Source organism: Cheilinus undulatus, linkage group 14, assembly GCF_018320785.1.
Source record: "Cheilinus undulatus linkage group 14, ASM1832078v1, whole genome shotgun sequence".
Classification (NCBI taxonomy): Eukaryota; Metazoa; Chordata; class Actinopteri; order Labriformes; family Labridae; genus Cheilinus; species Cheilinus undulatus.
In genome coordinates, this window is record NC_054878.1 from 9,129,287 (window position 1) to 9,143,898 (window position 14,612).

At 39.1% G+C, this 14,612-nt stretch overlaps 1 protein-coding gene across 3 annotated transcripts in view; it reads left to right on the forward strand.

Annotated features, from left to right (window-relative positions):
- Positions 1 to 11,823, forward strand: part of bach2b (BTB and CNC homology 1, basic leucine zipper transcription factor 2b) — a 192,751-nt gene extending 180,928 nt beyond the window's left edge. For all 3 annotated transcript variants that reach the window (XM_041804601.1, XM_041804602.1, XM_041804603.1), the window contains 2 exons: positions 4,623 to 4,829; positions 5,956 to 11,823. In XM_041804601.1, the coding sequence (XP_041660535.1) occupies positions 4,623 to 4,829; positions 5,956 to 6,471 (723 nt within the window). In that variant the 3' untranslated portion in view covers positions 6,472 to 11,823. The remainder of the gene's footprint in view (positions 1 to 4,622; positions 4,830 to 5,955) is intronic.
- Positions 11,824 to 14,612: the final 2,789 nt, after the last annotated feature.

A 14,612-nucleotide genomic window follows, 5' to 3' on the forward strand; every position in this document is an offset into this window, starting at 1 on the left:
TTTTGCAAATAACCACAGCGTTTCCAGTTTGACCTCCATCCCCTCATCCTTGAAGAGGATGAGGGGATGGAGGTTTCTTTCCACACCGTTTGTTCATTTCTGACTCAGTGCAGTGCTCACCTAATTCTAAAGATACATTTTTTTTGGCTTTTTATGCCTTTATTTTAGAGAGAAGGACAGTGGATTAAGCTTAAGATGCAGCATCTTGTCTCTCAGCCAATGAGTCCAGCTAGGGATATGTTGAGACTTCCAATAAGGAGGCTGCAGATTTCTATGGTGGGCCGTTTCGGGCTCATCTGTTGCAGACCGCTACAATGGGGTGACCTCAACCATGGGTCAGGGAGTAATGTACTAACCCTTGTGGGTTTTTCCTTAGCCTGTTGTGTGTTATTTTGATTCTGTCCCCCTCCCCATTATCCTAACCATAACTTCAAGCATTCAGGTGCCTAACCCTAACCCTCAGGAAATTTTCACTTTTATTCATCAAATTCCACTGCATGACCTCTGACATGGAGTGGAAAATATACATCATTCAGGTTCCAGCTTGTGTAACGTACATCACTTCTCGCCCCACTGTCGAAGTCCATTGAAGAGGTCTGCAGCTGAACTCCCCGTCATTGAGGTCTGCAGCCTGATCCTCTTGGAAGAATCAACCTCTGGGATATCAGAGTTAAAAATTTAACTATTCTGATTTTGGTTCCTTGGACCATAATCATTAGATCAATGTGGACTTTAATTTTGAAATATTAGATCATATTCAGAAGATCCAGTAGGTGTACAGAGGAGGACAATGCCAGAATGAATGTTCTAGCGTTTATCATAAGTGCTTTAATTATATTTTGAATGAAAAGAGGGAGTGGGAGCTGTTGAAATTGCTCAAAAAAGGTGGCAATATTTGCGAAATTAGGTGAAACAGGCAAGAAGCATGGGAACACATGTATTTGTGCAATTTAGACAGTATGCAGGAATTTGCCCACAGTTTTTTGATCATTAAAATAACAATAAATTGCCCAAAATTGTGTGTCTAGGACTTCTTTTCTTTATTGCTGTAGTATCAACATAATTTGATCATTGAAAAAGCTATATCAAGGTTGACTGCAATTTTGAAAATATTGTTTAATATTTTGAAGATCCAGTAGGTGTACAGGTGAAGACAAAGCCAGAATGAATGTGTTAAGGACTAAGGTGAGAGCTTGTATTTATCACAAGTAGAGTCTACCTTTGGGAGCATTTTAAAGAGCTTAACTTAAGTCATATTAACAAGAGAGAACTGTCTAAGTTGCTCAAATATGTTAGCGACATTTGCAAAAGTGGGTGGAGTTGGCAAGAAGCAAGGGAAACTATTGTATCCGGCAATTAAGACATGAGTTTGCCTGCAATATATTTCAGAATTAGACAGAATAAATTGCCCATTATTGTGTATCCAGGACTTCTATATTTTTTGCTGTGGTATCAACATAATTTCATTTTTACTAATCATGTAAATTCTCCTGAATGCAATAAAAATAAGTAAATGGTAGTTCCCTATTTAGACTAAACATTTTAGATAACCTTATGGTGAATAAGCATATTCCTCTTAGTTATTCTTAGTGTAAACTTTCTTTTTACTGAACATTAGGTCTGGCATCTATTTTCGTTTTTTACATCAGCATCAACATAAACTATGAAATAAGTGATATTGTCTTATCCTATATCTTGTTTGAAAATACTCCAAAAAAAATCTCTATATTGCCCATTTCTCAGGAGTCATTTCCATCCTGTCATGTCATGCACCTTGTTTTATCCCCATGAGCGTGGCACTTACACCAGGTGATGCCACAGCCACTCCGTGCACCGTCTGCTACACAAACAGAGCCGCGCTGCCTCTGCTGCAGCCTCTGCCTGCAGTCATCCGAGCAGTTCAGGGTCTCCTGGGAGCGTGGAGCAGCCAGGTACTCTGTGGAGTCACATCGCTTGCTCCCCTTTCCTCCTCTTTCCTCCTTTGTTTGACTTTGTTCTTCCAGAGGCAGCCACGGGGAGGAAGAGGGAGAGAGGAGAGGAGGAAGAGAGCTGCAGATCCTCTCATCTCTGCCAAGCTCTCCGGCTGTCTTCCTCTGGCTCTTTGTTATTCCTCCACCGCTTCACTCGCTGCCTGAAGCTATGGCTCCCTGGTGCACACAGATACCGTTGGGGTGGATCTGCCTGTGATGTGCTTATCATAAGGTTTGCCATCACCTGGGGGAGAGAGAGGCTGGCTTATTGTTGCTCTCCAAACCGAGCAAATAAACACACATACATCCTTCATATGCTCTTTATTCACATTTCAAACCGTACGGCTGTTACTCGTCTAAATCACTGCTGCAGTTCTTCCTCTCCTGCTTTTGTTCTGTGCACAGTGAGGATGGGTCTGCTACAGATATTCATGCCCCCAGAAATCAGCAGACACTGATTTGGAGCAGGTTGGCAAGTCACTACCCCCTCAATCTGTCATCCTGGCTCCTCTCCAGGTGTGGGGGACAAACAGAGAGAGAGGGACTCACCTTTTCCCCTCTGCCTGAAAACGAACTTCATGTTGAATCAGAGGTGGAGGATGGTGAGGGGCTCACTGAGCCCTGCTCTCTCAGACATGTGGAGCAGTGCTACACTGCCATCTTGTGGTCATGTACTTGGTACTGCAAGCAGGAAACTGAACATCTCCTTTGTTGCACCTGTCAGAGTAAAACAAATCTATGTTTATCTTTTTTTCAGTATGAAGCTGAATATTTTTGAACCCGTATTCTTACAGAAATATTCCAGCTTAGATTTCAAAGTTTGGGATTTGATGAAACAACAGTCTTCAGTAAAAGGATCTGTGCATTCAGTGGTAATATACACACATTTATGTACTTACAGAGATATTAGAGTAAGGATTACATTGTTGAGTCTAACAGGTTAGATGCCTCTATGTTAAATGTTTGTTGTGCTCACTGAGCCCTATTCTTATTTGCAAAATTAAAGACAAACCATGTAAGACTCAGAGTAACATTGTATTCTATTATAGCATTAGATCCATCCCTTTTCTCACGTATGATTTCAAATTACAAACCCAGTCCTGGATCCAAGTACACTTGACCCCAAAGGCCAATTACATCTTGTGTGAACCCAAGCGTACCATACTGGAGCACTTTGCCCAGTTTGCTTAAAGAGATGGTCCCAGGTCCAGTTTATGGGTGCTTGGGCATGGTACACAAGAGATGTGCAATCCATGTGTAATCACATCCGCATACTGGGTACCAGGCTGTGAACTGGAGTGTTGAATTCTCAGTGTTAAGCATTTGAGTGTTGATTTTCACACTCAAAGTATAATTCTAAGTCCATTCAGAGTAAATGGCCTTCAGTGTTGGAGTTATTTGAAAGTGTTAATCCACCAGTGTTAATCCAATTCTGTAGAGAGGCAATTGATCCAAACAGCGCCTACTGCCATTTTAAACCTGGTGGGCAAAGTTTTCCCATCATGCCATTGTTCGGGGTGTTTAGATGTGTTTTAGACATTCAGTTGTTCAGAGATCACTGCTGGGATTCACTTGCATGAGTTTCTTATCTAATCTTGTGTTCTTACATTTTTGACATTAAACACTTCTGCACCATGAGTGTAGTCATCTACTAAGTTGGCAAGTTCTTGACTGTGGTAAAGGCTTTCTGATTATAATAGTAATGATCCTTCTGCAGATTCACCTATGGAAACCTTATGACTTCTACTTCCTCTAGATAGTCAAGTTTGATCATCTACTTGGCCCTCCCCAGTAGAGTCCATTAACCCAGGGCATGTTTCAGCTGTGGATCTGTTTCAATCCTCCAAGACTGCCATAAGATACCTCATATTGCTATTTGTTAAATGTGAGGTGGAAATCAATATTAATGATGAATTATGTGTTTTGTACTGTGCAAAAAAATTATTTGCTGATTTAGAACTGGCCGACACGTTCAAACCAGAAAAAATGGTTCAAAATCTGTAAAGATAGTTCTCAGCTGGAACCCAAAAATAGTTGATTCTTCCTCCTGAACTGTGACGTCATTGGTGGGCCTGTCATATTCTAGGTTGTAAAGACGAGTGGAAAAAGGTAAAAAAAAAAAAAGGTGGTGTGCTGTGGAGATAAAATGTTTGGTTATAACCTGGGCATCAAAAGAATTTCAGGTGAAGCTGGAGAATAGTACAAGTAAGAGCAAGTCTTATGTCAAAACTTGCAGAAGAGACGGCGAAGGCTGGGATCAACTGAGCACCAGACCAAATTATCAAGAAACTGAAGAAGGAATAGCAGGACAGCAAGAAAGACTTGGGAAAAAATGGAGCTGGACATTGTGATACATGTCCATCATGTGCTCCCACTTTGGTTCCTCTCAAACTGGTGTGAACACTGGCTGGTTCACCAGAAATCACCAAGGTTCTGAGACTCCAGAATGGTGCCAGAACCAGAACTGTGTCTGTCTAAAGGCACTATGACTGAGGCCTCTTATTATACCACAGAGTGAGGAATTTGTTAGGGCTTTTCACCCACGCTGCAGGCTACATAGGAAAGGGCTAGATATGTGCAGTTCACATATATTTTAATTAATGCTCAGTAAAAACTAAATCTGCCTCTCCTGGTCTCTTTTTCCTCTTGCAGGTTAAGCTGCCTTTCCCTGTAGATCAAATCACGAATCTTCCACGGAACGACTTCCAAATGTTGGTGAAAATGCACAAACTGACCTCGGAGCAGCTTGAGTTTATCCATGATGTGAGGAGACGGAGTAAGAACCGAATCGCAGCGCAGCGCTGCCGCAAGAGGAAGCTGGACTGCATCCTGAACCTGGAGTGTGAGATCAGGAAACTGGTGAGACCACTTTTTAATTTGATATTTACTGTCTGCTGCTTTGATCTGTCTTTAAAACCACCATCTGAAGAAAGCTGACATGATTATGCTCTCAGATGGGCTGTTGATGTTCAGAGCTGCACTTCTACACCAGCAGAACGTCCTCTGGTCTTCATGCTGAGTGTGTGATCTGAAGCTTAGCTCCAATCTGCAGGAAACAACTCTAAACTAGTTTACTGTGCTAAATATCTTTAATTTGGTGTATCAGCCAAAAACCCTTATGATTGTGACACATTTTTAACACATAAGATGCCATGTTTGAATCCCAGCCCCATTGCTGTTTGGTCCATGCCTTCCCGTTATTTTTACCCCCATATTTCTGTGCCTCTTCAGATGCCTGTCAATTAGGGACAAAAAACCCAAAATTATCTTTTACAAAGGGCAAGATAAGCTTGTTCAAATATTCCTGAGTATCTCTAACTTATTTAGACAAAATTGTGATCTTTTGAGAATGAAGAATTTGTCCGTTTCTGCAGGGATGAAGTAGAAAATGTAGTGTTTGCCTCTTCCAGTACTGGTTCTTAGTGCATAACTGCTGTTTTCTCTGTTTATTGTTCTGTTTTTGATTCAAAGTCATCTTCTTTTTTTAACATAAGGCTTTGTCTCTGTAGGGATCCTTTCTGTTATCTTGTCTAAGCCTGTTATGTTACAGACTAACTGTTAGTAATTCCTGGTTTAACTGGTAGTTAGTTACTCCCCGGTTTACTAGCAGGTAGTTAATCATACATGATCTTGTTATCATTCCAATTTTAGTGTAGGTTAACTACTCATTCTAATAACTAACTGCTAGTTCAACTGGGAATGAATTAGCACTGATTTAATGTTGAGTAACCACCCTATCTGATGACCAACTGTAAGTAAGCAGTTACTTTATTGAATCAAATGAAAAGTTACCACCTCCCTGCACTTTAACTACTGTTTTTTGCACATATTATTCACTGAGACCTAGAAACTCTACAAATCAGTACTGAATGAACTGGACAGAGATCTGAATGGAAGCTTCAGTAGACAGTGAGTGGGAGATTTGTGCTATTAATATCCCACATCTCTACAGTGACTCACCCTGCGTATCCACGTGTGCTCTCAGGTGTGTGAGAAGGAGAAGCTGCTGACGGAGAGGAACCAGCTGAAGGCGTGCATGGGCGAGCTGTGGGAGAACTTCTCCTGCCTGTCTCAGGAGGTGTGCAGGGACGTGCAGCTGAGCCCCGAGCAGGTCCAGTCTCTACACCACTACTGTCCCGTGCTGCGGCCCGCCAACTCCACTGCCAGCAACAACAACAGCGCCGCCCACCAGCCCAAACCCGGCCCCCACGGCCTAACCACCAACACCAACAACACCACCAGCATCGACCTCACCACCCACTCAGGCTCAGCCACGCCGGAGCCCAGCTTCCAAGGGTCGCCTGGCCCCTCGGAGAGCGAGCCCGACTCGGCCGTCAGGAACGGGGCGGACAGAGAAATAGACGGCCAGGACGTCAACTTGTACGCAAAGTCGGAGCTGTCCGTGGAAAAGTCCAACCAGGCGGTGACGGTGGATTTTTGCCAGGAAATGACTGAAAAATGTACAACTGACGAGCAGCCGCGGAAGGACTGCACTAAGTAGTTCTCTGTGTTTGTTTTGGATGTTTTTTATTATTTAATTTTACTCTTCTGACAAACCCTCGCTCTGGGTTGTTGAGACAGTCAGCCTCTGCCAGTGTTCACTGAAAAAAAAAAACAAGCTTTGTTTGTATTTATGTCTTTTTGTGCTGTTTTTTTTTTTTTTTCTTTTTTGAACGGTTGACACTAAAGTTGTCTTAACAGCAGCAATACTGTTCTCCAGGTATTCTCCTCTTACCGTGACAGAGTGGGAACTTCTCACCAAACCCTTACAATGGTGCTAAACTCGCCCCGGCAGCAGCGGAGACGCCGTTCTCCACACATCACAACTCAAAGTCAAACCTCATCGGACCTAAACAGCAGCAGCTCTCTGTCTCTCTGTTCCTGCCTTCTTCTCTTTCACATTTGCTCTACTTTTTTTCCCACTCTGTCTCTGTCAATCTTTACTCTACCTCTCTCTGTCTCTTCCCGCGCTCTGTCTGTGGTTCTTCTCTCACTCTATATATCTCAGTGGCCCTTTTCGTCACAGCAATTCAAACTCAGGAAAGAAAAAAATCCTCTGAATGTTCAACCTAATTCATGATAAATGAGAATACAGCTTCTGTACGCGAGGGATGCAGTTAGACTGTAAAATGTTCATATGCAAAAATGTCTTCAAGCGTCTCGCATTTGTATTTGTGTACAGGAGAACTTCTTTGTAACTAAAAACATTCCTCCTTTGCCTTCCTCAGCACTGAATTGAAAGGTAAAAAAAAGTTTTAGCAGGCGGTTAAATGGCTATTTTTATTTCCCACTCATCAGCAATACCATTGTATTTGGATGTTGTGATGGTGACTTTCAAGTGCTTGTTTGGCAGAAATGTACATAGTATGGAGCATGATGACTGTAACAGTGATTTTGTACAGGTAGAGGCTTAGATGTTTCTTTTTCACCGGGGTTATATCAAGCACCTTTTTCTAAGGGAAAAATCTTTGCTTTGCTGTTTCCTGTCCTGCCTATCGAATGCTCCCCATCATGGCGGGTGTTCTTAAACTCAGGAAATCAGCTCGAACACACGTAGACACACACGACAATACATACAAACACATGCGTCAACACGCCGAATTTTGAGCCCCATGCATGTATAAAAGTTAGACATTCAAGACGTGTTTTTGAACGCGCGGCTCAGGCCAGCTCCTCTTTCCCCCCCTTTGACTCCTCTTTAAATGTGAAGTTTTGCCTTGTGCTTTTTGGAGGAAATCTTATTTCTTATCAGTATTTAAAGATGCTCTTTGTGTACACTATCGCAGACATGATTTAGGTTTTATTCTGTGTTGCCAACTAAAGTTCAATAGTGACAGATAATTCGATTTTTTCAAACTGATCCTTAATAAAAAAGACAAAAATCAACTATGGCCACGTTTACACAATAATGAATATCTGAAAACAGTATGAAGTTTTTATTTTAAGTTTCTAAAAAAAATGTTCCATATTCAGACAACATTTTGAACTGTAGTTCACATGGACCACTAAAAATGTGGTAGTATACATGCAAAGCCAGGAACTGGCAACTCTTTCTTTCACAGAGCAGTGGGGTTTAAACGTACAACAATGGCTAACATACGAACGTTTGTCTGGGTAGACAATGACCCTAAAGAAGAGACGGTTAAGGCTGGTTAGGCACTAGGGCACTCATTCTCAAAGTCTAGGTCAGGACCCACGGTTGGGTCGTGGAAGATTTTTCTTTTTTTTTTTTTTGGTCGCCAAATGAGTTTTAAGAATTTCTTCATCAGCAGTACAAATAATAGTCAAATTGGGAGCTCCAGCCTATCACACACAACCGTAGTAAACCATAATAATAGCCATAGTAAAGCCCAAAAAAGTCTACCAGCCACTGGATAGAAGTCAAAGTCATTGATGCTTGGTTAATAAAAAAGAAAGACATTGTTCAAGACCAGACAGACACTGAAGGCTGGAGGGGTCAAGGAAGCAAAGAAAGTCTATTTAAAACAGTAAGCCCTAGGTCAGGACTTATCCAAGCTAAAACCAGCCATCAGTCCAACCAATCATCTGAGGACAGCACAGAAGGCAGACTTGATAGACAGTATGGAAAACAAAGTTGTCGGTTTGCGATGGCTTGTACCTTGTAAAAAAGTGTTGTAAAAAAAAGTTTGGGACACACTGTACTAGAGCTTATTTTGGCCATAAAAAAATTCAGGCTAACCCTACCTGAGTGTTACACCTTCACCATTAAGACCTATTTAAATCCAAATTTCTAATGAGTTGGCTTTTAGAATTACATTTTAAACTGTTTGCTGCCGTGTTTTACAGCTATGAAGGTACGCAATATCTGGTTGAAGATGCTTTCCAAGCTTCTCACTCTCATTGGCTATTCTTGGTATTCCCTCTGACTCAATCAGGGGCTAATATAATTATATTAAAACCACAAACTTAAGGAGTAATTGGACAAATTATCAGTTGTGGCAAGCCCTGACTGTGTCCTGTAGTTTGTTGGGAGTGGCAAGTGGGGCCAAAAATGGGCTTAAAATTTTCTAGTGTGTAACCAGCCTAAACTTACAGAAAATCTCAACTAGAAGTAAGCAGTACAAACAGAACTTGGGAGTTCGCCATTTTTGTAGTCCACCTACTCATGCATGGCTATTGTCTGTAACCATAATGAGCATGTGCGTATGGTTTCCATTTTCAGAGGAACTGCATATAACCACTTTACCTTTTTAAAAGTGGTACCTAAATTTAAATTCTTAGTTTTAAGGCTCCTATAGCAGCATTGTTTAAAAAAAACTACAAAAAGCAACCATTTTCAGCTAGAATCATTGTTTTGTAAACGTGGTCCAAGTCAGGCACTTTGTTTCCGCCCCCAAAACGCTCAGAGCCATTTAGCACTTCAAATTAGGGTCTTTATCTTAAATTTAGGCTCCTCAAAGTCTGACAATGGAGCACTTAATTTGGCACTTCAAAAGGAAACATTTTATTTGACAAGAATAAATATGCCATTAAAATATCTCTATGAAAAAATGTATCTGAAACACAAAAGGAAGTTCTGGTATAAGAACTTTCACGACTTATATTTGTATTTCTTTAGGAATTGAATAAGCTAATTGAGATTTCATTTGACGTGAAAACAGTGTATGTGTTTGTCCAAATGATTAAGTAACAATCATATAAGATAGTACCAAGTTTGCCCTAATCGTGCATTTGTTTGAACACCCTGCTTTGTGACGTGCATGCATGCTCCCTGTAGCTATAATCAGTCTAGTTAGTTTGTCTGGCTTCTGTTTGCCTCGTGACTTTTCTCTGGAGCTTTTAAAATGATATTTTTGAAATTTCTATGTATAAACAAGCTGAATTATGTCAACCCTCACAGGAGGCTGGCTTTATGTAAAAGCAGGTTGAATTTAATTGAAATGTGAAGCTTTATTCGTCAGTCTTTAAAGCCCCAATCCAAAATGGCCAAACCTGTTAGCTTAATCGACCGCTAAGGCTAATACTAGCTGTGGTTCAATTTGAGTGCTCTTTCATCGACCAATTCTGCCAAGGTTTTTAGTATCATCTACCGCACTTTCTATTAAACATGTAAACCCTTATTAATAGAACAAAAAGGAAAAATAGAACCAGCTCTCCTGATGCAAGGCTAATGAACTGTGAAACAATAGGGCTCAACAGTGTGGTTCTGAAGATGAAAATCCCATTCATTTTCTCTATAGAGGATTTGATATCTGATGTATTCAAGCTAGACTACAACTAGCTAGCTACCTGATTGTGAAACAATGATATATGCTTCTGTCCAAGAAAAAGGTTGTAAGATATCAACCTCGTTTAAAGAAAAACATGGTTTATTCGCAAACTCAACTCATAATCCTTGAGGGACACAATAACATTCTTTGACTGGTGCTGTTTTCGGTTACAGCGTCAACAAAAGTAGACTGTTGATGACAAAAAAACATGCAGCCACAGTATAAAGTGATAAATGCTCAAACTAGATTTATGGTTTGAAGGCTTTAAAAGCTATCACTAACAAGGTATAAAATGAAACACAGTGGATTGTGGGATATGTAGTTCCTTCCTCCTTGCAAAGACAAATGTATACAGTCTTGTACATTTTTCACAGTTTTCGAATGCCGTTTTTTGCAAGGAATGAACTGTTTTATTGTCACAAGTACTCAAGTAGTTGTTTAGCTTGGTTCATGCAGTGAAAGTGTTGTAATTACAATTTTCTGAAATGTCTATGGGGGATTTGAATGACAAATTTCACTACCAGTACCAGCACCGCCAAAAAAGTGGGTGGATAATATTGGGCTCAAAAGGTGGGTTTTTTTTTTTTTTTTGGAGTTTAATCAAATAGCAGAAAAACTTGCGTTTTTTTCCTTTTTCATAAAAGAGAAGATGATAAAGATGTTCTCTGGCTTTATGCCTCAAGAGGAACTCCTCTGAAAAAACAAAGATAGCTAAATTTTTGATCGAGTCCTGCTCGGGGTAGCCTCGTTAATGAAGACTCATCCACAGAAATCTTCAGTCTGTTACATTACAAGAAAAAAAAAATACAGATAAAAGGTTTCCAAATTTCTAGCTGTCATGATTGGAACAGAATAACCTGCATAAAATTAAATCTTTTGTAACAGCTTGAGCTACAGCTAACGCCACTTCAGAATCAGCTTAAAACAAAAACTACACTGTAAAGTAACAGTAATAATCAAATTATAAAACTATTTGTGATGTGATCAGATAATGTATAAAACAGAATGTAAAAACAGTTTCCACATTTGAGCCAAAATTAGCTAAATAGTATTTTGGATATGTATACTAACGGAAGATGACAGAGACAAGTGTTCGAATTCTTTCACTACAGTATACAGACACATCTTATTTAAAATCCTACTCTTTTATGTTCAATTTTACTTATTTAATGCTTGTAGATAATTACCACTGTATTATCCACACTTTTAAATGACTGGGGACATTATAGTGTGTTAACTGCTAACTGTTACATTATATATGATGTGTCAAGGCAACACTCCCTCATACTGTGTGGTCAATATACATTTAAAAACCTTTACATAAAAAGGGTAAAAGAATTTGAAAAGAAAGTGCTGTAGGGAATACTCGACTATTTTTAAATGACTGACAACCTCTTCTTTCAATGCAAAACAGGGTCAAATTGGGGTGTGCACAAGCTAACGTAACAATTTGTAGCATTGTGACAACACTCCCTACTCCACTTCTTTTTAGCAGTTTCACAGTCAAGTTGCTTAGCTGAAATTCATCAAGATTATTTCAAAACAAAAAACGTTCCTAACAAGATTTTTTGGCCAAATGAATCAAGGATTGGGGTTTTAAAGTACCGAAGAAATGTTTTAAAGCCCCCGACTTAAACAGATGTAAATCTTAGATGTCGTCAAAAATATGATCTCACATGTGAGACTGTTTCTGTTATAAAGCCAAACAGAGTGAGGTGTATTTTATAAATCTGTCTTTAAATTGTTAAAAGACTTGTCCCTATACTTTGTAGATTACATAGACCCCGCACACACAAACACATGCACACATACATGTATTCAAACAAGACAAACACATTACACAAAGGTGGTGGCACAGCCTGAGTGCAGAGCAGTAATGGTGGTTCAGTCCTTTTTTTCTATTTGTGCTTTTTTTCATTCTTGTATGCATTTGTAACTGAATCTAAACAGTATTTACAGTATTTATGTGGAAATTTGACCAGGTTCAAGCCACAAAACTAAAGTGGAACCAACACGTCTACATCACAGAGGCTTCATTTCTGCAGACAGTATGCAACTGAGTTTAAGTTCATGTACTTTTTCATTTGCTTCATGTTAAACTGAAGAAGCCTGGTGTTGAATCAGAGAGCATCAACTCTGGTTGTTTTTTTTTTTTTTATTTGTCTGGAGAAGATGAGTTTATGAAGTTTGTGTTGTAGCAAAATATTGTAACAAAGGTCCCTGGGTGTCTCTTCAGACGTTATTAATACTTCAGTGATCAACTTTTTTTATTTTTACATAGCAGAATCTCTTTTATTTTATAATTGAATTTAGCAAACCCATTTAGATTCCCATAGAGCTTAGAAGCAGAGTTAATAAAGCAAACTGAAGCTACTCTCCAGTCAGAAAAGCTTTTTATCCAGACAGCTAAGCTCTTTGATTCTTGGCATTTTATTTTATGCAGAGTCAGTTCAACAAAGTGGTAATTTCAGCCTCAGCAATAAATCCACTGTTGGTAATGTGGTCAGTTCACCCAAATTACAAAACATAATAAGTAAAATTATATTTTTTCTGTAGGTTCTGAGTGAAATTTCAGCCCTTGAATGCTCAATTAATACAAAATTAAAAGGCATTTTAAAATCTGTACCCATCCTTTCCTCCACTTGCAAGTAGTGTACAAATTCATACCCCTGGTTTTAAAATTACTCCGTTTTAGAAACTGTGGGCACAGAATAAACATCTGTGAGCATGGATCACTGGTGCATTCAAATAGGGCTGTATTAACCATTTTCACTAGAAGAGACTATGTTAATGCACAACTTTACAGTGTTCACAGTATCGCAAATCAGAATTTCCTGACGACTTCAAGACTTGTGACGGTGAAGTTTTTTCTTTGTTTTTTTTTTTTTTTGAAATGGTTGATCCAGTGGATGTCAGTTTTTGCAACATATGGGATTAAATGTTGCTCTGGCAGGTGTTAATCTAGATTGTCATCTTGTCTTTTACGTGACACTTAAATACAAAGAAATAACATAATGTTAGCATATCCACGTGGAAAGTGTCTTCCAGGGCTGTTAGGAATCAAGGTGTTATTCAAAGACCAAAATGAATCAGGATACAAAAAATATCATATTTCTCAGTTTAAAGACGAACCCTGAGTATAGAGTTTGAATTTTAAGTAAGTTTTTAATGAGAGTTTCAGAAAAGAAAGGTGAAATTCCGGTAAAACAGTCAGAAAGATAAAACACAGAATTTTGGGTTCAAAATTCTTTATTGTAAAAGTCAGATTTCCGTGATTTCTGTAATTGAAATTCCAAATTTGAAATCAGCACTGATTTATGAAGTTCTGAACCAGTACTACCTAGTACATTAACATGCAGTAAGAAAAGTATAATTATTACGCTAGTCTGACTAAAACTGAACTTTAAAAATACATGTAACATTAGTCTGGTTGAAATCGTACTAAGCTGAATGTCTTAAATTCACACTAGCACAGCTCTATGAGGTGGATGGACAGTGGTTATCATCGGTTATTATATATCCAACCCAAAATGGTGTTTAGCACATGCAGTGTCCTCATCAGGATTGGATGTTAGCATGTACCTTATCATGTATGACCTTGAGGCATTTAGCCATGCAGAAAATTTTTGGATTTAAGTTAAAAAGTATTGATAATTTGGAACATTTTTTCCTCTTAATATTCCCTCCTTTTTCCCTTTTAGTCTAGATTAGAATTAAAAAGAATGGCTGCATAAATACCAGACTGAAACCAAAACTATATAAGCAGATGTTAAAGAGAAAACACATTTTTGTCATTTGGGTGAACTGTCCCTTTAGTGTCTCAGGGTGCCAATCCTTTAAACCCACTGTCTCATACTCTGCAGCTGTTTTTATTTTATTTTAACTTAGTTCAAGTCCCATTAAACACCCCTTCAAAGTGATTTATGAATGACACTTAAAGCTGCAGGAATTGATTTTGGCCACTGAGGGGCAGCAACGTAAACACAAAGGCTTAAAAAACAACAACATAGCTGTCTCCAAAGTGAGCTTAAAGCAACATTACCCTTCATTTAGTCTTTTGTTTGCACCCAAGTAATGAATGTATGTTCAGTATCCGCTCTCCTTTTAGCTCTGTTTTTGGTCTAAACCACCTTCAATGTTTTTACCAGCTAATTGTATCTCTGCTGTTTGATGCTGGTTAGGTTACTTTTTCACATCTTTTGCAGATTATTTTGGGTTTATAACCAAAAGCAACAGATTTTTCAGCTGTTCTTCATAAAAAGCAGCACAGATAGATACTTTTTGGTATACAAATTGATTAGTGCAGCTTTAAAAGGATGCAGTTGATAACTATGCATGGACACCAAAGGCTGGATACACTCTAGACAATAGTTTTTAATCTTGATATTAAAAATACTTGAAACCATGGACG